Raw genomic sequence first — 21112 nt, 5'->3', positions numbered from 1 at the left:
GTGGTGATCGTAGAGCTTTTCGTGGACTTGAGTGTACAGTTTCCAGAAAAAAAAAAGAAAAAAAACTTTATAAATATGTGACAGAACGTTGGGAATTGGGATATGGTGTGTCAACCGAAATGTGTCAACTAACGGCATTAGAGATCGCAAAGGAACTTTCATCGAAAGGGTTTAAAGTAAGCTGAGGATGAGTTAGTAATTTTTATAAAAGAAATGGGTTGAGCATACGAAGGCGTACCTCAATTTCACAGTGTCTTCCTGGTGCCTACAATGAGAAGTTATTGTCGTTTCAGCATCACATAATTCGATTGCGGAAGGAAAATGCATATTTGCTTTCCCAAATTGGCAGTGCAGATCAGACGCCAGTCTACTTTAAAATGCCAGTGGACAGGACTGTGAATGTTAAGGGTGCGAAAAGTGTTACCATTAGAACAGGTGGTAATGAAAAACAACGGTGTATGGTAATGTTGTGTATTCTCGCCGACAGAACCAAATTGCCGCCGTACAAGACCCTTCCTAAAAACCTACCCACTGGTGTTATCGTCAGATCTGAGAACTCCGGCTGGATGGACAGTTTACTTGTGGACTGGGTAGTGTGTGTCTGGCAACATCGCCCTGATGCATTATTGGGACAAAAGAGCTTGCTTGTTCTCGACAGTTACCGCGGCCACACAACAGACGCTGTGAAGAAACATATCAAGGATGGGAAAACCGACCTAGCAGTCATTCTGGGCAGGATGATGTCTATGCTACAGCCGCTGGATGTCTGCGTGAACCGTCCATTTAAAGCAGCCTTGAAACAGCTCTATACAGAATAGATGGCGGCTGATAATCACACACTGACGCCAACTGGTCGCATTCAGCGCCCGGAAGTTTAGCTGCTGTGTTCGTGGATTTTGATGGCATGCAATTGTATCCCTGGAGACCTCATACGGAAGAGCTTCAGGAAATGTAGCATTTCCAACGCTATGGATGGCAGCGATGACGACATTTTGTGGGATGGTGATGAAAGTTCCGAAGTTGGTACTGATGATGATGATGATGATCATGAGTGAACTCGTTGGATATCATTCTGGAAATGTTTGTTTACTTTTATTTGTATTTTCTAATCATTTGATGTGTGTTAGTAAAGATTGTAAGTAATTTTGACTTCACTTTTTTAAAATTTTGTTCTTTCAAAATAAGGGTGCAGGTCTTATTCGGTGGCGGGTGGTATTCGAGATATATGGTATACGTTATTGAATGCCGTGCCACGTCTGCCAAACCCGTATATATTTAAAGTTAAAAATTTCATTGTTCCGTATTGAAGAATATTAAGTTAAAATTGAAATAATTGATAATCTTTTCCTTTTCCTATGCATTGTTTTTCATGTTTTAATCGGCTGACGATGACCTGGACTAGGGTCGAAACTGGTACCATTTCTACTTGTTATTAAATGGGAATGTAATTTACTACATTTCTTATTCTTTTGTATTGAATAGGTTGAATCTATTTATCAGTTATTTCAGTTTTAACTGTAAACCCGTATATATACATTGTGGTGCAGTGTGTACTTCACCAATCTTACAAATGTACGCGATATAGTGTCGTGCTTTGAGATTCCGTGGAAATGCTCAAAGAAGTTCTGTACGGCTGATATACCACTCCATTTCGCATGTTTTGAAAGTGATCTGGTGTTATTTCAGCTTCGTTGGAGTGGAACATCTTTCCTGCTAACGTGTAGCCATCATGGCGTCTTGAAGTATACATTCATCTCTTGTTGATGAAGAAATTGAATGTTTCCTCATAAATAGTGATTCTGGAGAGCGGTAGTTCGATAATGAATATGGAGAATATCTAAGTGGCGATATTGAACTGTAAGAAAGTGCGAGACAAAGTAGTAATGATGAGTCTCATGCGGAATTGTCACCCCTTCCTCAGATAAATTATTTTTTCCTGGAATGTAAATGATTTTGATAATACCAGTTCTTGGATCAACAATTTTATGTTATATTTCAGTAATAGCATCACCGAGCGGTGTAGCCATGCGTATTAACATGCCACGTCTGTGGAGCCAAGGTTTGCTGTCAGCAGCGAGTGGGTTTCGAACCCCACCATCAGCATTCCTAAAAATTTTTTTTGCACTCCCAAGCAAATGTCACGACATTTCCTATTCATAAACCACAGCTGATTCCTTCCACTTCCTTATCCATTTTCATTCACCATCATTCATTTCATATTCATTATCTACTCAACTGAGGTTTGCATCGAGAAGGGCATCCAGTCGTAAAAATATGGTGTAAAATATAATCTCACTTCATCCCCATCCCCATATTGGGCTGCCGGGCCAAGGGGACGATATGCATTCCATTAATAGTATCAGTAAATATGTATCTGTCAAAGTGCTTCTTCCTTAAAAAAAGAACCCGGTCCACAGGGCTGGGCTGGTCATCAAAACTCGGCAGTGAAAAGGTTAGTAAACAGGTAAAAGGTAGTGTTCTCATCTGAAGAAAAGATGTCGGCTTGTCAAAAGTATCTATTATTACTGCACTTAAGTTGGTCATTTGTCAACCTTTACGTCTCTATTGAAATTTGCTCAGAGAGAATCAAAAACTTACCATTTTGTAGCTATTTTTAAAAATTTTGATGTCTTACCTGCCCTCCCATCGCTATATCAGTCAGACCCAGGTACTTTTTTGTTGTCTATAAATTTTTGTGCCCCCTACTTCTAATTCCCAGTCGCCACTAGTGGTTCCAGATACTTGTGTACGAGTTAATACGGCCTGGATGAATTGGCGGCAAACCACTGTGGTATTCTCTGTGATCGTTGGATATCAATCCGCCTGAAGTCCAAGGTTTACCGGACTGTTGTTCGCCCAATCACTCTGAAAGCTGGCCAGTAACAGTCAAGTTCGAACAAGCATTTCGTGTCATGGAGATGTGCATGCTTCGCTGGTCACTGACAGCTAGATCATGTCACCAACATAGAAACCTGGAAAATCGTGGTAGTTGCCTCGATTGTAGACAAGATGCGCGAGACCTGACTTCGGTGGTACAGCCACGTAATGCGTAGAGTAGGTACATCTAATATACAGATGGCACTTCGCATCACGACATCTGGAAATGGGACTTGTAGTCAGGCCAAGAAACGCTGTCTTGATCGCCTTCAAGAAGACATGTGCTATGTCATCTTGCTCCAAACGGTGCGCTTAATAGAACCAAAACAGCGATAATGGACCAACTATATTGGTGTTAAGGATGTCACCACTCATATCCTTGAAAGTCGCCAGAAGTCGCTAAACTATTTATCATATTTTGTAATATTTATAATTTACTATAATGATGTTTTTATTTTAAAAGCTGATTTAACCGAGGACCAAGCACCTTCCTAACAATTCCTGTGCTTTTTGTTCGATGCAGTTGCTTGGGAATCCCAAAATACAGTCTTACACATCTCACTTCAGTGGTATGTTGTTATGTTGTTAGCATGAACAATGTTCAGCAACAACAGTGACAAACTTCCCTTGGCAACTCAATCAATCAATCAATCAATCAATCAATCACTACTGATCTGCATTTAGGGCAGTCGCCCAAGTGGCAGATTGCCTATCTGTTGTTTTCCTAGCCTTTTCTTAAATGATCGCAAAGATATTGGAAAATTATTGAACATTTCCCTTGGTAAGTTATTCCAATCCCTAACTCCCTTCCTATAAATGAATATTTGCCCCAATTTGTCCTCTTGAATTCCAACTTTATCTTCATATTGTGATCTTTCCTACTTTTAAAGACACCACTCAAACTTATTCGTCTACTGATGTCCTCCCACGCCATCTCTTCTCTGACAGCGCGGAACATACCATTTAATCAAGCAGCTCGTCTCCTTTCTCCCAAATCTTCCCAGCCCAAACTTTGCAACATTTTTGTAACACTACTCTTTTGTCGGAAATCGCCCAGAACAAATCGAGCTGCTTTTCATTGGATTTTTTCCAGTTTTTGAATCAAGTAATCCTGGAACTATGCTCTAGTTGGGGTCTTTCCAGAGACTTATATGCCCTCTCCTTTACATCCTTACTACAACCCCTAAATACCCTCATAACCATGTGCAGAGATCTGTACCGCTTATTAACAATCATATTTATGTGATTACCCCATTGAAGGTCTTTTCTTATATTAACACCTAGGTAGTGACAATGATCCCCAAAAGGAACTTTCACCCCATCAACGCAGTAATTAAAACTGAGAGGACTTTTCCTATTTGTGAAACTCACAACCTGACTTTTAACCCCGTTTATCATCAACTCATGATGGATCTTCTACGAAAGCCTTACAACTAAGCTTATGTTACATTGGAGTAATCGATTTAACATGTATAACTGCACAACAGTGTTTGCAAAAGACCTGTGTTGAGTCTCCAGCCACGCTAGCAAGCCTTCCGTGATAATTATTTGGATCAGATGCCCATTCTTTTTGGAAACTATAAAACGCTTTAGAACATCACCATATGCAAGAAACTACAAATCACAAATGTCACTGGGCACTGACTGGCTGCAGCCTGCAGTTTGCTGATAAGATGTAATATAAATACAAGAAAATACACTACTGGCTAGGTCATTAATTCCTACGTACCAATGACAGCATTCGTCACAACCGCAACTTATTACCCTTCTCAGTTTTGTAATCGGGAAAGTACCTTTGTTTCTGTGTCGAAGGTGAATGCAATTTTTAAAAAAATCCTGGTCATCCAGCTAGACAAAATATTTGATAAAATGGTTTCCTGAAACTCAAAAATTCAAATTTCAACATTAGATTCTGTGAATAGATAGAGCTTGCCAGTTAAGTAGCTGGTCATTAAAGCTTAAATTTGATCATTTCCAACGATCACAAGTCGCTAGATTTAGTGACGGTCGCCAACTTGGCAACACATCTCCAGCCACCACCAAAGTCTGTTTGGAACATAAGCCTCACCGTCATTTCGTCATTCCACCAGCTCTCCCTAGACACTTTGTTCCAGTCCTCTTCTAACAGTCCTGCACCCCTTTAGCTATCTGTCTCTTGGTCTTCTTTACCTACTTCCATCTTGTACAATTTGTGAAGTAGTGATGGTGCACCTACAGAGAAATTCCACATAGAAATAATCAGTAACAGCTCATGTCTTGTGTGTAAAGAGATATCCTAGAACTTGCAAATCACACAAAGGTAACTTCCCCACAGTAGGGTATAGCATTAGGTGGTCTTGATATAAACATTCCCCGTTGGTTTACGGTTCCAGTTACCGAGCGAGTTGGCCATGCGGTTAGGGGTGCGCAGTTATGAGCCTGCATTCAGGAGATCATGTGTTTGAACCCCACTGTCGGCAGCCCTGAAGATGGTGTGAAAATGGGAAACCATGGAAAACCAGGCAAATGCTGGGGCTTTACCTTAAGCCCTTTCCTATTCCATCGTCACCATAAGACATATCTTTGTCCACATGATATAAAGCAACTTGTAAAAAAAACGGTTCTAGTTTCCCAGGTACTGTTGATTAGCCTCTTCCATTCCCCTTTATTCAATGTCATGTTCTTCATGACACCCAGTGTCTTTCCACTAGCTGCAGTGTTAGTATTGACTAAATCCATCCAGCAGGTTCTAGGCCTTCCAACCTGGTGTTTTCCCTCTGTCTCTCTTTCCTAGTGCACTCAGGTTTTTCTCGGAGTCTTCATTCTTTTCACATACCTTTGTCTTGATAAACTTAAGCATAATAGGTGTTGTATTTGATTCTGTATTGACTTGTCTAACTACTTTTGTCTTGACGTACTGAGTCTATCTAGTAGAGATGTCTTAATCCCAGCTTCGTGTGTCACCTCCTCTATGCTGTCCTCTGGCTAGTGAACCTCAGGAACGTCATCTCTGATACTGTACTTGCCGTCTTGAATTTCTCTTTGTGAGGGTGCATGTTTCAATACCATAGGTCGAATAGTTGTTAAACCTTGTTAATTTTGCTTTCTTTGCGATCTTAACATCTCAAAGAATGGTCCTCACTTGTTGGTGCTGATATCTCTCATTTGTTAATTTGTCTCTGGAGGCAATACCAACACGCTTTGTTGACCCATTCAAATTCCTCATTATGGTTGAAGCTGTTGGTATGCTTCAGGATTTCAATGGATTCCCTTTGTAGCCAGACGTGATAAGGTACACTAGTTGACAGTGCTTTGGTGTTGCTGTACAGGTGTGTCATGACCTGCTAGCAGCGAGTGTTCAATGACTGATGACCTTTCAGCATGTCCCAGTCGGTTTTGCCAGTTCTGCTCCTTCAGTCGGGTGACAATACTGCGTTTTGTAGTTCCTATACATACCTGTCCACAGCTGCATGGGAGTTACTTGACACCTACTGTGGAGAGAGGATGGTGCAGACCTCAGCAGTTCCTGGATTTTTTTCGTTCGCCTATATATGGTTTTTACTCTATGAGACTCCAGTAATCTTCCCAATGTACTGCTGAAAGTCTTCAGCTGTCAACTGCTCATCTTCTTTCTCCCTGGTTGGTGGAATGCAGTCTTCGGTGAAACGTCAGGACCATTATGTGCTCCTAGACCACGGCCTACTACTACTCAGGAGAAGGAGGTATGCGGAGAAGGTGAGAGGGTTGTTGGCAGTGGCCTATACTAGGAACTGTCCCGGCATTGGCCTTGGTGGAGGAGAATGGAAAACCATTTTTAGGACAGCCAACAATGCGAACCCTCTGCTCGGTTGAATGGTCAAGAGTGCAGAGCTATCGGAACATGGGCTTGCCGTGGCCACTTGTGGGCCTAGATCCACTCTGCATTCGCCTACAAGCCTGGAAAATAGACATTGGTCATGTGAAGTTTTCTTTCCCATGCTGAAACATTGTCTTTTTAATCAGTTCATTTTTGTCCAGGATTTGTATTCTTTGTTGTCTGAGTTTTCCTATTTTTATTCCCGGAGTTCGCTCACATTGTGACGTTTTGTGCAAGGTTGCTGGCTCCAGTGAATGCGACACAGTTCTCTACGCCGGAGGATGGTGGACCCGACATCCGCTTTTGGACGCAACTTGGTGTTCCTGGTTCCAGTCTGATCAACGCCAACGATAGATACTTCTGGTTCCACCACAGTAACGGAGACATGATGACAGTGGAGGATCCAAGAATGTTAGACCTGTGCACTGCCGTGTGGACGGCTGCAGCATACGTCGTAGCAGACTTGAAGGAAGACATCCCTCGATAATCTTATTTGCTCTCACGCTCTATTCTTTGTCCATTCAGACATTAAAGAAGAGTTGACAAGTATGAATAGAGAAGTGATGCGTCGCTAAGGTTTGAGGGGTACTGTATAGTGTATTTGTTCTTTAGATGTGTTCACTTATGGACACTTTGATGTTGTAATTTTTTCTGTATATAGTTGTTTCCCATGTGGCTAAAAATAACAACACAGTAGAACCTTGATAATTCAAAATCCCGCCTAATTCGAAGAAGCGCTCGATACCGGAAACATGAGATACGGTTTTGCATGTTATTTAAATTGTTTAATTCGAAATACGGGTAATTCGTAATTCGAAGAATAATGTCGGTCCCATTGCCGGTATTCAGACTTTTAATTCAAAACTGCCTTTACATTTATAAAATATTATTTTACAGTGTAATTTAAATTCAAAATCAATCCGTGTCATGATAGAACGCGTCCGGAATGTGGAGGGGTACCTTTCCGCACTTTCACCTCTCACTTCAGTGTGTCTGCAGTGTGCTTGCTAATTTAAAATTAAATCGTAATTATTTTGTATTATTTTGTATTCAGCATTTTTAGGAACGCCACAATATCATGTAGCAGGCAGTGTGTGGAGAAGCAGAATCTGCGTGAACACTGGCAATACCAACATCTGACAAAAAAATGTGGCTTATATAATCAATTCACATGCACCGAACAGTATTATCAATGCCGATCAAAAAGAATTGTTTTTTAATGCAGAGCCCAAATGGACTTTAGGTTTAAATGAGAGAAGTGCCAGCCAGGAAATCGTACAAGAGTGGAGGTCATTGTACTGTGTTGCAATAAACACGGAAGCTAGAGACTTCCTCCCCTCATCATAGAAAAGTTCTATAAGCTATGATGTTTTAAGGGCATCGGACACTTTCCGTGCAAGTACAAGGCATCTAAGAAATGCAAACAGTACAGTAATCCAAGAAATAAAGCATTTGCACAGGGGAGCCAGCATAATTTGTCCTCGTATTTGAATTGTGTTTTTTTTCTTTCGTTGTGTGAGGTTATGTTTGCCAGTGATTTATCCAAGTGCATTTATTTTTCCATGGCATTTGAAAAGTTTTTTAGTGGACCAAATAGATGGAAGTCGCAGGACTGTAGGGTGGATGCTCAAGCTGCTCACACTTGAACCTGGTCAGTATACTTTGTATGACCTTTGAGACGTGTTGACGAACGTTATCGTGGAGCAGAATCGCTCCCTCCATGAGCAGCCCAGGCCGTTTGCTCTTGATAGACTTGCGTAGGCTACGGAGTGGTCTCGGTGCATGTCACTGTTAATGGTATTTTTGTGCTCGAGGAATTCGATGAGTATTGGACCTCGGACGTTGTAAAAGATGGTGATCATCACCTTGTGTCATGTGAGAGCCCCGCGCAATACGCACTACCACGTTGGACACTACATTGGCTTCCCTAGATGTTTGCACTGTGTTATCCCAAAGCGGAATATTCAAATTTGGTTTTTATGATGCTTCATCATTTGAACACCCCTCATATTGTATTGAACATGTGGATACTTTTGAAAATTAATAAATGTTATGTAAGACATATAATAGATATCAAAGAGGTGTTTAGTACAGAAGAAAAATATCCTACCGGACACTTACTTAACATCTCTTCAGTATGTACGTAACACGACCTAATACGTTGAAAGTTTATTTCTAGTACAGTGCGGTCGTGAAAATTCAGTATCCATTAACTTGGCTCACAACGGGCAACTTGCATGCAGTCTACAGTTGTGATTTCAGTAGTGTCAGACCTGTAACTCAGTTCCTTACCAACAGAACAAATATGACCTGGCCCACCATAGCTCAACTGATAAGAGCATCCAACGTGAAATTAGAAGATCATGGGTTCAGATCCCGCTGATATCCTGTTGGCCATTTTTGTTCTGTACTTAACATCTCTTTGATAATTACTATATGTACTGATCATGACCTTATATGTTAAATGTTTATTTCTAATTGATATAACATATTTTACAAAAGACGCTAATTTAATTGCCAGATGTAATCATAAAAAGGTTGATGTACAGGATGGTCAGAAACAACGTGAACTGGATATAAGCTGGTTAGAGGGTTAGTCATACTGATGATTAATTTGAAAAAAAAAATTTGATATCTCATGCCGTTGTCATTTTATCGTCTGCTGAATTTAGCCAATCACATTGCTTCACGGGCCGATTCAAATGGGCTTTGCTACGTGGCATTGTTAAATCTGCATGTGGCTTATCACCGGCTTGAGAGCCATGTTGAGAAACCAGCATCAAACACAAATACACCGTGGGTTTCAGCTGGTGTCACCGTAGCGTACTTGCTATGGCACGATCCTGTCATCTCGGAGTCCATGTTCAAATCTCTACCCTGGCAAAGTTATTCTTCTTCGATTTGTGCTCTCATGTCGGTGTTAACCTTTTCATTGCTGAGATAAATTTTCTTTTGTAAAAGCCCTGTGCTGAATTATTTTTAATAATTAACTTCAATACATAAAAGTCGCATGTATTTTTTCGTCAAAAAATTGCATTAATTACGCGAGAAAATACGGTATTATGCATTTTGTTGCGTGTGTCGGTGTGGCATAAATATTATTATTCGCTTAAGTGTCATAAATGAGATTGATTAGGTACATTTTCTTGTAACCATTTTTATGTTTTGGTAGTTTAAGATTTTAAATTTATTGGTCAGTTCACATTGTAACTGTAGATATGTATGCCTTTTATCTTGACCTTTTTTCACCTAGACCGTGGTGGAATATATGTGATGAAATCCAAGAATTTAAAAATCGTCCTATTTTTGGTTTCTAAAAGTTGGCAGGTGTGAGAAGCTTTTGAAATGTGGTATTACAGAAGAATGCTGAAGGTGAGAAGGATAGATCGAATCACGAATGAAGAGATACTGAATCGAATTGGTGAGAGGAGATTGGTTTGACTAAATTTGACCAGAAGATGAGACAGAATGAGGTTGGTTTTTGAGGTGGTAAGAACAGTAGGGGTAGACCAAGGTATGAACATGACAAGCAGATTAGAGCAGATGTAGGAAGCAGTGGTTGTGTAGAAATGAAAAATTTAGCCCAGGATAGGGTGGCACGGAGAGCTGCATCAAACCAGTCTATGGACTGATGACTCAAACAACCTAATAAAGAGCAGCACATGCCATTTCTCCTAGCATTGCTGTCGGCTAACATAAGATGGGATGTGACGTCATTCCCGGCAATGATGAGAATTTTATTCCATTACCAGAATAAAACCACAAGTAAATAGCACTTGTAAAGGATTATACTGTCCACACGGCAAGAAAGCAAGGTAATTTAATAGCTGTAACGTATCTTTGCACTCATCTTAGTTCCTAAGTAGACAGGTTGGCAGCCTTATGCACCGTCTGATCACGTCGCCCACAAGAAAGAAACAAACAACGGTCATTCCACGCCTAGATGTTTGCAGTGCAAGTCGTGACTCATGCTACTACTGTTGCGCAGTGCAGGGTAAAGTTGTAATATGAACAGACCTGGCTCTTCACTATATTATGCACAGTATTCCTGTTTGCAAGATGGACACAAGGAAGTCTGTGTATGAATTGAAACCAGCATTCCTTGACAGATGAATACTTCATGTAACACATATTATTTTAATGTAAATGTTGCTTTTTAAGCAACGCTATCCTAAAAAAGAAAACATTCATACAGAAACAACTGTGTTAAAAAAAATGTATTAACACTAGAGCAATGGTAACAATACTAAACTCTTGCCGAATTTAGTAAGGTGACTTCATATATCAGTCTTGCATATTGACATCACATTACCGTGCTCAGCTGCTGGTGGTGGTGGTGGTGGTGGTGGTGGTGGTGGTGGTGGTGGTGGTGGTGGTGGTGGTGATTATTGCTTAAAGAGAAAGTACATCTGGGCAACCATCTCACTCACTCACTCCGTAAGCTTGTGAGGGACGTGGAGTTCCCGTGCCGATCTCACAATCCTCTTCCATCCTTTTCGATCTTGAGCCTGCTCTTCCCAGTTATCAATATGGAGGGTCCGGCATACCTTGTCGATCTCCTTCTACCAGGTGCTTCGGGGTCTTCCTGAAAGTCTTTTCCCAACCATCTATTAACAATAATTGCAGGTGAAAAGTGGAAAGGGTCTGACAAAAAATGAAGGTACTGACCAAGGAAAGACAAGGGTCACGAAAGGCATGAAAATGAAAGATTACCTAGGATTCGCAAACCTAATACTTTCAGGGTCAGAAAAGAACAAGAGTTGATCAAGGGAGGTTGTCAACCGCTGGCTTGAGGCTGCAGAGAACAGCAGTACCATAGCTCCATGTGGTGAGGTCACCCTTTAACTCGCGTCACGCTTTCCACGAAAAGCACCCTTTCGTATTCTTTTATTGTAATTTTGATTTTTAAAATCTTTTCTTGAGATGTTGATTTGAATGTTTTTGAAATATTTATATGATAACATTATCTCATTGTATTTACCTGTGATCTTGTTATCATTGTGTGTGCTCAAATAATGATGTCTCTCTTGTTTTACATGGTAACTATTTTAAGTTAAAAGCTATATTTTGTTGCTGTTTGTAATGTACAATTTTATTTTATGAGCCTCTAAAGAAGAAATACCCAACAGAGATTGAAACATATAGGATAAATGTGCAATTTTGATTAATAAATTATACCCTTTTATTAATAAATAAAACATTTTGTCCTTGTATTCCTTCCCTCTACCTATTCTGTATTCTGTAAATATTTCTCGTATGATTACCTGCAAGGTTCATAGCGTAATGGTGAGCACTATTACCTGTCATTCAATTCCTGATGCTGCCAGAGATTTAAGAATAGCAGGAGGGCTGCTATGTGGTTGAAATTATATATGCAGCTTATCTCCATTGCAGGGTGTGCCTAAAAGAGCTCAGGATGAGGATGCAAGTTTATCCGGCTCTGTGGCTAAATGGTTAGGAACCTGGCCTTTCGTCCAAGGGGGCCCCGGGTTGGGGATTTTAAGTTTCATTGGTTCAAGGGGAGTAGATAGAAATGTGTCAACTACCCTGAAATTACGCTTCTCTCTCATGGTCTAAAACGTCTGGAATAAAATCATAGAGAGTAAAGGAATTGTAGAGCCTTTATTGGAAGAGGAACAATATGGTTTTAGGCCCAGAACAACAACAACAACAGCCCTTTCTTTGTTGTTGGGATGTTTATGGAAGAGCATTGGGGGAAAGGGAAACCACTTTTCCTACTATTCCTAGACATCAGAAAGGTTTACGACAGTGTACCAAGAGAGTGTATCTGGGAATGCGTAAAAGAGTTAGGGGTTCATGGCACATTGCAAAAGTAAAGATACTGTAGGATAAAACAAAGTCTTATGCAAGTGGGTTGCGGGCTGTCCAAATAGTTTGAAACTGAGAGAAGAACAGCAAGGCAGTGCTTTATCACTCCTCCTATTTATCACTGTGATGGATGCCGTAATAAAGGAGCAGCAGGACTTGCAAGCTTTCATCTTTGCATATGTTGTGATCTGGGGTGAAACTGAAAATGTGTAGGAAAGGCTGCAGAAATGGAATAGAGAGTTTAAGAGATGGTTGAAATATCAGCAAGGCTAAGACTGGTGATGAAGAAAGCTGACGAGCTACAAATCAGACTAAAAGACAACACCAAACTGGACAGTGTTCCAAAGTTTAAGTACTTGGGTAGTACAGTGTCCAAAGATAGCCTTGCAAAATATGAGGTGGACAATCAAATTAGCAAGGCAACTCTATTTTACCACCAAGTAAGACAACTGCTGTAGAATAAACAAGTACCATTGAAAGCTAAGATGAAATTATAAATCCTATTACATTTCATCCTCACATATAGCCTGGAAACCGTCGTGTAACGAGACAAGACAACTCGAAACTTCAAGCTGCATAAATGAAGTTCTTATGCACCATGATACAGAAGAACAGGAAGGACAAGATCAGGAACAAAGAAGTCTGGGAGGAAGTGGGAATAGGAGGCTCTTGCTACAAAGGATCCAGAAGACAAGACTAAAATGGTTTGGCCGTGTAAAAAAAGATGAGTGCAAGCAGGACTACAAGAAGGGAATATGAAAGAAAAGTAAAAGGAAAAAGACTAGCGGACAGATCCAGAGAAAAATGGACTGATCTAGTAAAGAAAGATGTCGAGGAGAAGGGACAAGATTGGGAGAAGATTATGAGAGGACTGCAGTTCATGGACAGACAAAGATGGAGGGCGTTTGTACACCACACCCATGGCAACTTGAAATGGTCAACAATGATAATGATTGGTTCAAGGCAGAGAGGAGTGCAACAGATTGCTCACTGTCCCCATTAAGTTTTATCGCACTTACAGATGTGATTTTGAAGGAAATCAAAGAGGTTGGAAATGGGGATCCCACTGCTTCGGTATTTGTTGATTATATAGCTATGTGGGGGGAGATGGAGAAGATTAGATGAATGGAACTCCAAGTTTAAAGAGTTCTGGCTGACAAATAAGAACAGGTCATCTGCCTAGTGCAACCTTATGCTCGAGGGGAGAAAATTGTATACGTGGAAGCCTTCAATTATTACGTGGGAAGTACAATCTAAAGTGATGGTGGAAATGCAGAATAGAATAAGAAAGGGATACGAGTGTGAGACAAGGGAGTTCCTGTGAAAGCCAAACAAACCCTGTTTAAAACATCTACAACCTGGAGTGCGGTATATTAATCAAGGAGAACTGAGTAAATTAAAAGCGTCTAGTCCTCTCCAGAGCCCACGTGCCATTATTATTACCTGGAAGTTTGAGGTTCAAAACCACTAACAGAAAGATTTTGTTGTACTGTCTGTTATTCCTTCTTACCATTAATTTCTTGCATGTTATGATAATGCTACGTATACAACATTCCTTAAATAGCTTGATCAAAATTTAATTCTTTTATGACCCCTCTGTGGATGGGAGATGCAGACGAAGAATACACTCAAGGTATTCCCTGCCTGTCGTAAGAACTGACCAAGGGACGATGGCTTTTGAACCATGAGATTACCTGTGGATCAGTGGTAGAGTGTCGGCCTCCGGATCCCAAGATAGCGGGTTCAAACCCGGCAGAGGTAGTCGGATTTTTGAAGGGCGGAAAAAAGTCCATTCGACACTCCATGTCGTACGATGTCGGCATGTAAAAGATCTCTGGTGATACATTTCGTGACAAAATTCATTAAATCTCAGCCGTAGACGCCCAAGAGAGATCCGGTTTACTCTGTCTGCCATCTAGTGGGCCTAGAGTAAAACGGAACGTCGAAATTGACGAGCAGACAGCCAGATGGCGTCAAATTGAAATGTCTGCACACGGTAGCTGAGGCCATACGATTATTATTATTATTATTACCTGTGATTAGCACCATCATGCGAGGAACACCATGAGTCAATTTTTGTTGCAATTAGTACCATTATGTGAGGAATACCATGGTTCCGTGGGTGGATCACTATGGGTTGACAGTACTCGTGTATAGTATCTGCCACTATGACGGAGGCTTCCCTCTGTCCAGGTTCGGTTGGAACACTCCAAGGAGATAAAAAGAGGCTAACCTCGCTGGGGTGTTTCAGCATCTGGTTGTGGACATCATGGGTCTGCGTTTCGAGAACATCACTGGTCTGGGAGTTGCCTGTGATTAGTACCCACTATGTGAGGAACATCATGGGTTTGCGTTGCCTATGAGTGGCACCAGTATGTGAGGAACACTGTGAGTCTACATTACTTGTGATTAGTACCGCTACATAAGAAATACCATGGTTCTACTTTACTAGCGATAAATACCATTATGAGGTGTCGTTGACCTGGATTTTATCTTATCAGAACACCTGACACCAGAATTAGCAGAAGAATAATTGAAAAATTATGGAATAGCAAGACCAAGATTAAATGGATCACGAAAATTAAGGAGGATATTAAAGAGCTCCAAATAACAATAGACGACCTCAAAAACAAAACAAAAAATTAAGATACTTCAAGACAGGGTACCAGGGTACAAAAGTCTAATGGGAGGTATTTTCAACAGAACAAAGGAAGGCAGCATCACTCAGAATGAAAAAATATTGGGCTGATAGGAAATCAAGAAATCCTTTTGTATAATTGACTAGAGTGGTCCAATGTAGGCCATAAAATGTAAAATAAAAATAAACCTACAGAGTCCAGCTGAAAATAGTGTTTTTTGAAAAGCTGGAATATGGTTTGAGACTTTTCCTTTTCCTTTTACTATTTATGGATAAATAAATTACCCACTATTTGCACCAGCTAGTCTTCAAATTGTTGGAGTCTCTTTGGCCAGTCAGCAATCACAGAACAGACAGTATCACCGCCAAGAAAGTCTTCACCACTGAATAGATCTGTAACCACCAGAACGACCGTGTACATGTGGCAAATTGTAAAGCTTGTGAGAGATTTTCTAAAGTCCAGAGGAGCCATGGTTTGGTGGAGGGTGAGCTGTTAGGGCCCCACCAGGCTTCTTTTTTGCAAGAAAGGCATAGCATATGTGGAAACTGTTCTGGACTCCTCATGATGGACTTGATTCACGCCATGTTCAAGAATGAGCCCTGCACCTGCTCAGAAGACAAGGTGGTTGCAGGCCAACGTACGGGACATCATCTCCACTGCTGAGTGGCCTTCTGGTAGCCCCGATCTCAACCTTCTCGATTTCAAAGTATGGTCAGTGCAAGAAAAGACACCCTCTGCCTGAAAGTTTGAAGCGTTCCTTGGTGGCAGCAGTGACGTATTTCCCGATTGATACTATCCGTTCTGCAATAGATGAATGGCCAAAGAGACTCCAAGGCTGTGTGGATGCTAACGGTGAACATTTTGAAAACTGAATGTTGAAAATTGTGTTTAATATATGTCTATTACATATAAAAAAGAAACTTTAAAAATCTCAAACCGTATTTCGGTTATTCAACAAAATAGTTCATGGCAATATTTATGGCTAAACTAGGTGCATAATTTTTCTACAAAAACATACTAAATGGCTGCATTACCAAATTGAAATTTTTTAGTTTTTTATTATCTCTGTAAGACCTGACCATGTCAGTGCGATGTAAAGCAACTTGAAGAAAAAGAAGAAGAAGCAGAAAAAATCTTCTATTTTTCCCTCAGATTATAAAAATTCACTTCAGTAAATAAGGCAACAAGAGCTCGCACAGAGAAACTTTATTTTACTAGTATATATAAGGATACAAAGTTAAAAGGGCACTGATACGCATCAGTGTTCAACATTGTCACCATTCTTGTCCAAGCACTCGTTCTATTGGTTCATCAGGATGTCGTCGTTGGCAAGGGAGAAATCTGTGTCCAGTCTCAAAGCCTTGTCATGACACCATGCTGTCTTACACTTTCAGAATGTCCTGGACACAGATGAGTGCCATTTCAAGCACATGCTACATCCACAAAAACCAGGCATATTATGTGATATGTCAGTGTATTAAAAGTGTTTCATTAAAATTGCTTTACAAAAGAAAATATTTATAAAATCCTCCTATCAATACAATTCAAGTCATCTGTTAGATGAAGCAAAGCCCTCTCGAACTGGTGCCGTACTTAGAAACTTATCCCCAATCCACAAAAATGCAGCCACATGACCATAACACTACGTAAATCTCCTCTACCGACATCATATCCTACTCGACAAGCCCATCACCATAGTTACGCAACAGCGTGACCTAGGTGTAATATTCGATACAAAATTACAATGTAAGACCCATATAGAAACATATACAACCAAGGCTATGAAATTACTAGGCATTCTCTATCGCTTCACAGAAATTTCTGACCCCATTGCTCTTCGTCACTTCTTCCTCACGATCATTCAACCTCTCTTAAACTACTGCTCTCCTATTTGGACAACAGCCTCCCCCTCCAATACTAAGCAGTTAGACAGAGCAGTGTCCTTCTTTGCTGCAATTGTAAGGAACAGAAACCCCAAGCTCAGATTTCTGTCTACACAGCAGGTATTAATGGCAATTAATATGTCATCACTGCACATCAGGCGACAGGTAGCTGACCTGAGTTTCCTCCACGATATCTTAAATGGGCATTACCGCTCAGAACATCTTGTCTCACTCTTCTCTCTCCGTGTTCCTTCCCGCTCCACCTGAACCAAAGACCTTCTCCACATTCCCCACACTCAGCACTCAATACTTCAACGATCTTTCCTAATCCGCCTATCAACACTCTTTAACAATATTAATAGGAGAGAAGAGCTTGATATAGCATCAAATAAAAGTGTATTTGAGAGGTGTGTAAATAGTCTCTTAAAGATAAGTTGATGTGAAGGGATTATACCGCCATCTTGACCCACGACGACTTGGCTATGAACATGGATATTCTCATGGTTTTCGATTTGGACAGTTGTTATTAGTAGGCTGTGTACCTGATCTTGTTATATTTTGTTATGTTTGTTATATTTTATTATGAAAGTTTACGTTTGTTAAATAGTCTGTTGACAGTGCAAGTGAAATTTGCTCAGTGTAGCTGTATCTTGTGCTTCGTGAATAAATAAATAAATAAATAAACAAATAAATAAATTTCCATCCATCACATCCTTGGCAATGTTCACATTTTGTTTCATGTTCGTGCGACTGCTAATTTTCCACATAGAAACAGATAAATAGCGAAAGTTTTCATTGTAACCAGCCGGAACTAAGCACAAACTGATGTTTTCTTGTTGCTAGACTGTTGGCTCCACTGAACGCGACGCAGTTTGCTACGCCGCAGGACGGTGGGCCCGACATCCAGCAGTGGAACCAAATGGGTGTCCCCGGCTCCAGTCTGCTGAATGACAACGGTCGTTATTACTGGTTCCACCACTCTAACGGTGACACGATGAGCCTGGAAGATCCACGAGCTTTAGACTTCTGCACTGCCGTGTGGACTGCAGCGGCGTACGTTATAGCGGACTTGAAGGAAGATATACCTCGTTAAAAAATCTCCTCTCGGACACAAATATTTTTCAGCTAACTTCAAAATCTCTTAACTTAATTTTGGTAAAATTCAAATTATTTTTATAACTTTGCAACTAGAAACGTTACTTTAACCACATTTTGCACACTTAACATACCTTCCTTACTAGGGCCCATTACGTATTCCATTCCTTTACTTGTAGACAACTGAAAATGTCAACAAATTGTGGTTCTGACATGGTTATACCTGTTTTATTTTACATATTCTCAGTAATATTACATATTTTTACATATTATGTGAAGAAGGTAAATTTTTGTACATATCTAGGTAATCTATATATTAAAAGAGTTTACTAAAAGCAGCTTTGGCAAATTCGTACGTCCGTTCTACTGGACCGATTTGCTTCGTTTTTGTTTTATTCTCTCCAGAATTATCTGCCGGTGAATCATGAGACACTGACAGGTCTCTAAATTCAGCCAACATTGAGTGATCATAAAATCAAATCATTAAATGATCACTCCAATAACTGCGACTAACACTTTCATTAATATTCTGATATACAGTATGTGATTTTCATCCTTAGTAACGTCATTGCATGCAGCCATGTTTGATTACTACCTGTCAAGCCAGAGAGTATACACTTCTCTGATCACGGAATAATACTGTTCCCTGCTAGACACTCTTTGATTCTCTAACCTTTCCCAGCTTCCAGACATATTCAACAGATGGCAGAGCATTCCTAATAACTTACATGCTGCTAAGAGAAAAAGTCTACGTACAAACAGACGCCATCATGACATACGCCTTAGACATTATCTGGAATCACTTACGGACGGGTAACCTAACTACACTAGAAATATTCTCTGCCTCGTAAAACACGCTCCTTCGAGACTAAGCTATAAGTTCACAAGACAACTGTTCTATATGGAACTGCAATTAAAAATACCGTTGCCTTTTACGACACAATACCATGCTTTACATCAAGAAATGCAGGATAAAAAAGGCGAATATATGGATAGATTTTTACCAAACACACAGCATGATGACATCAAAATGGATGAATTCTGACGACGAACTGCGGCATACCATAACACGCTTCTTATTAAATCTTCATAAAACCATTGAAAAGGGCAGGCAAAACAATGCGACTATGACAGCCATATCAAGACGAGTTATCTGACCTATTTATAAAGAATGCTGCAGAGCAACACGGGTCCTTTAGCTATTTTAAAAAATGATAAATTGTGTCAATCTGTTTAATTTTCAGACTATAGTAAAATAATTGGTGAATTTCATGTCATTTAGAATATATTTCAATTACTAAAGTTGGCTTTAAAATTCCTTTAAAATTGGGATGTCCAACCCTTTGTCTGTGAAATACATCAGGTCCGAGTACTTCAACTGCAAATATAAAGACAGGAACTTTCCACCTAATCAATACATTTATTCTATTATAAAGTACTTAAAACATGCTAATGTGTCAGTACCTGTTTCGACCCTTTTAGTGGGTCATCTTCAGCTGAAGAACCTATTGTCTTAATAATAACAACTTATAATTCTAAAACACAGCTTGTCCTAATTATGAATGACTCATGCTAACTTAAGGTGATGTATTGTGGTAATAAAATTTGATTGGAAAAATGGTTTCTAAAAGTCTGCGAAGTTCTCAAGTTTGTTTTGATGCTGATCGTGATGTTCACTCATTTAAACCAGTGTTACGTTGTTGACACTTATTTGAAAACGTCTCAATGTTGAGCTGGTAAAATATTACTATGTTAATTGCGAATGACTAATGTTAAAATAATGATATGTTATTGTGATAATAAAACGTGCTTGAAGGAGTAACTTTGACAGTCTGGAAAGTTCACCACTCCATTAAAACACCGGTCTTGGTGTTTGTACAGTGTTATCTAAAACATAGAATAAAGATGATCTCATAGAATCAAAGTACATCATCCTCCTCCTCCTTTCCCCTTATCCAGCTCCTATCAGGTCGTGGCATTTATGACACTTCTCCACCTTCCTCTCTCCTTCCACCATTCCTCTTCCATCTTTTTGTTGCAGTCCAAGTTTCTTCTTCTTGCACTCCTCTTAATCGAATCGATCCACCTTGTTCTAGATCTCTCTCTCCCTCCCTTTCCCTTGAAACTTCATCTCCATCATCTGTTTTGGTATTCTTTTCTCTTCTATCCTCTTTACAGTCCAAACCATCTTAGTTTACTCCTATCAATTCTCTCATTTAGGTTTTCCATTCTGACCTCCTTTTTCAAACCTTCGTTTCACAATCTGTCTTTCCTATCATACTTCTTAGGTATTTAAGTTTGCTGGCTTGAATTCCACCCTCCTCCCTACTTGTTGTTGTCCAGATCTCAGCCGCAAAGTCAATATAGGTGCATGATACATGTTGTACATTATCTCTTTACACTTCCTTGGTACTTCCTTGTTCCAGACAACGTTTCTTACACTCTGGTAGAATACACTGCCCTGTTGCAGCTTCTTGCTAATCTCCATATCCAGCCTTGTATTCTGCATTAATTCACTTCCTAGGTATTTGAAACTGTCAACAATTTCAAGGCTATGACCACCAATTTTCACACTACTTTTCCCTTGTCTTTCTCCTCTTAACATCACCATGGTTGCTTTTCACTGCGCTAATTTTCATGTAAACAAAATACATCTTCTTCTTTAAACAAAGTGCTTGGAGGAACTCAAGGATCCATCAGAGCAAGGCCGTACCCCCTCCAAAGTGAACTTGGCACATTTAAACAGCATATATGAGTTTTGAAATAGCCTAGAATAAAGTAGAAATATTATTTAAAAAAAGAATTTGTAAAATAAACAATTGAATTTAACCCTATAAAATTGGTGCCATCTTCAAATATTTTTCTATGAATATATTTAAGAAATTTACTGAAAACATAAATGGAAATTTTAATTTGGTGAGATATATGGAGTGTTTCATTTTTATTTATTTTAT

The 21112-nt window shown here is 39.9% G+C and overlaps 1 protein-coding gene across 2 annotated transcripts in view; it reads left to right on the top strand.

The window, feature by feature from the left end:
* Window positions 1-20076, top strand: part of LOC136882318 (carboxypeptidase Q) — a 42636-nt gene extending 22560 nt beyond the window's left edge. The window contains exon 6 of one of the 2 annotated variants that reach the window (XM_067154903.2): window positions 17907-20076. In XM_067154903.2, coding sequence (XP_067011004.2) covers window positions 17907-18156 — 250 coding nt within the window. In that variant the 3' untranslated portion in view covers window positions 18157-20076. Of the gene's footprint in view, window positions 1-6949; window positions 11895-17906 lie in introns of those variants that run through there. The other variant, XM_067154902.2, reaches the window with a different exon arrangement.
* Window positions 20077-21112: the final 1036 nt, after the last annotated feature.

Source organism: Anabrus simplex, chromosome 10 (assembly GCF_040414725.1).
Source record: "Anabrus simplex isolate iqAnaSimp1 chromosome 10, ASM4041472v1, whole genome shotgun sequence".
In the NCBI taxonomy this organism is placed as follows: domain Eukaryota; kingdom Metazoa; phylum Arthropoda; class Insecta; order Orthoptera; family Tettigoniidae; genus Anabrus; species Anabrus simplex.
The sequence above is the reverse complement of the archived record's forward strand: the minus strand, read 5'-3'. Positions and strand labels throughout refer to the sequence as shown.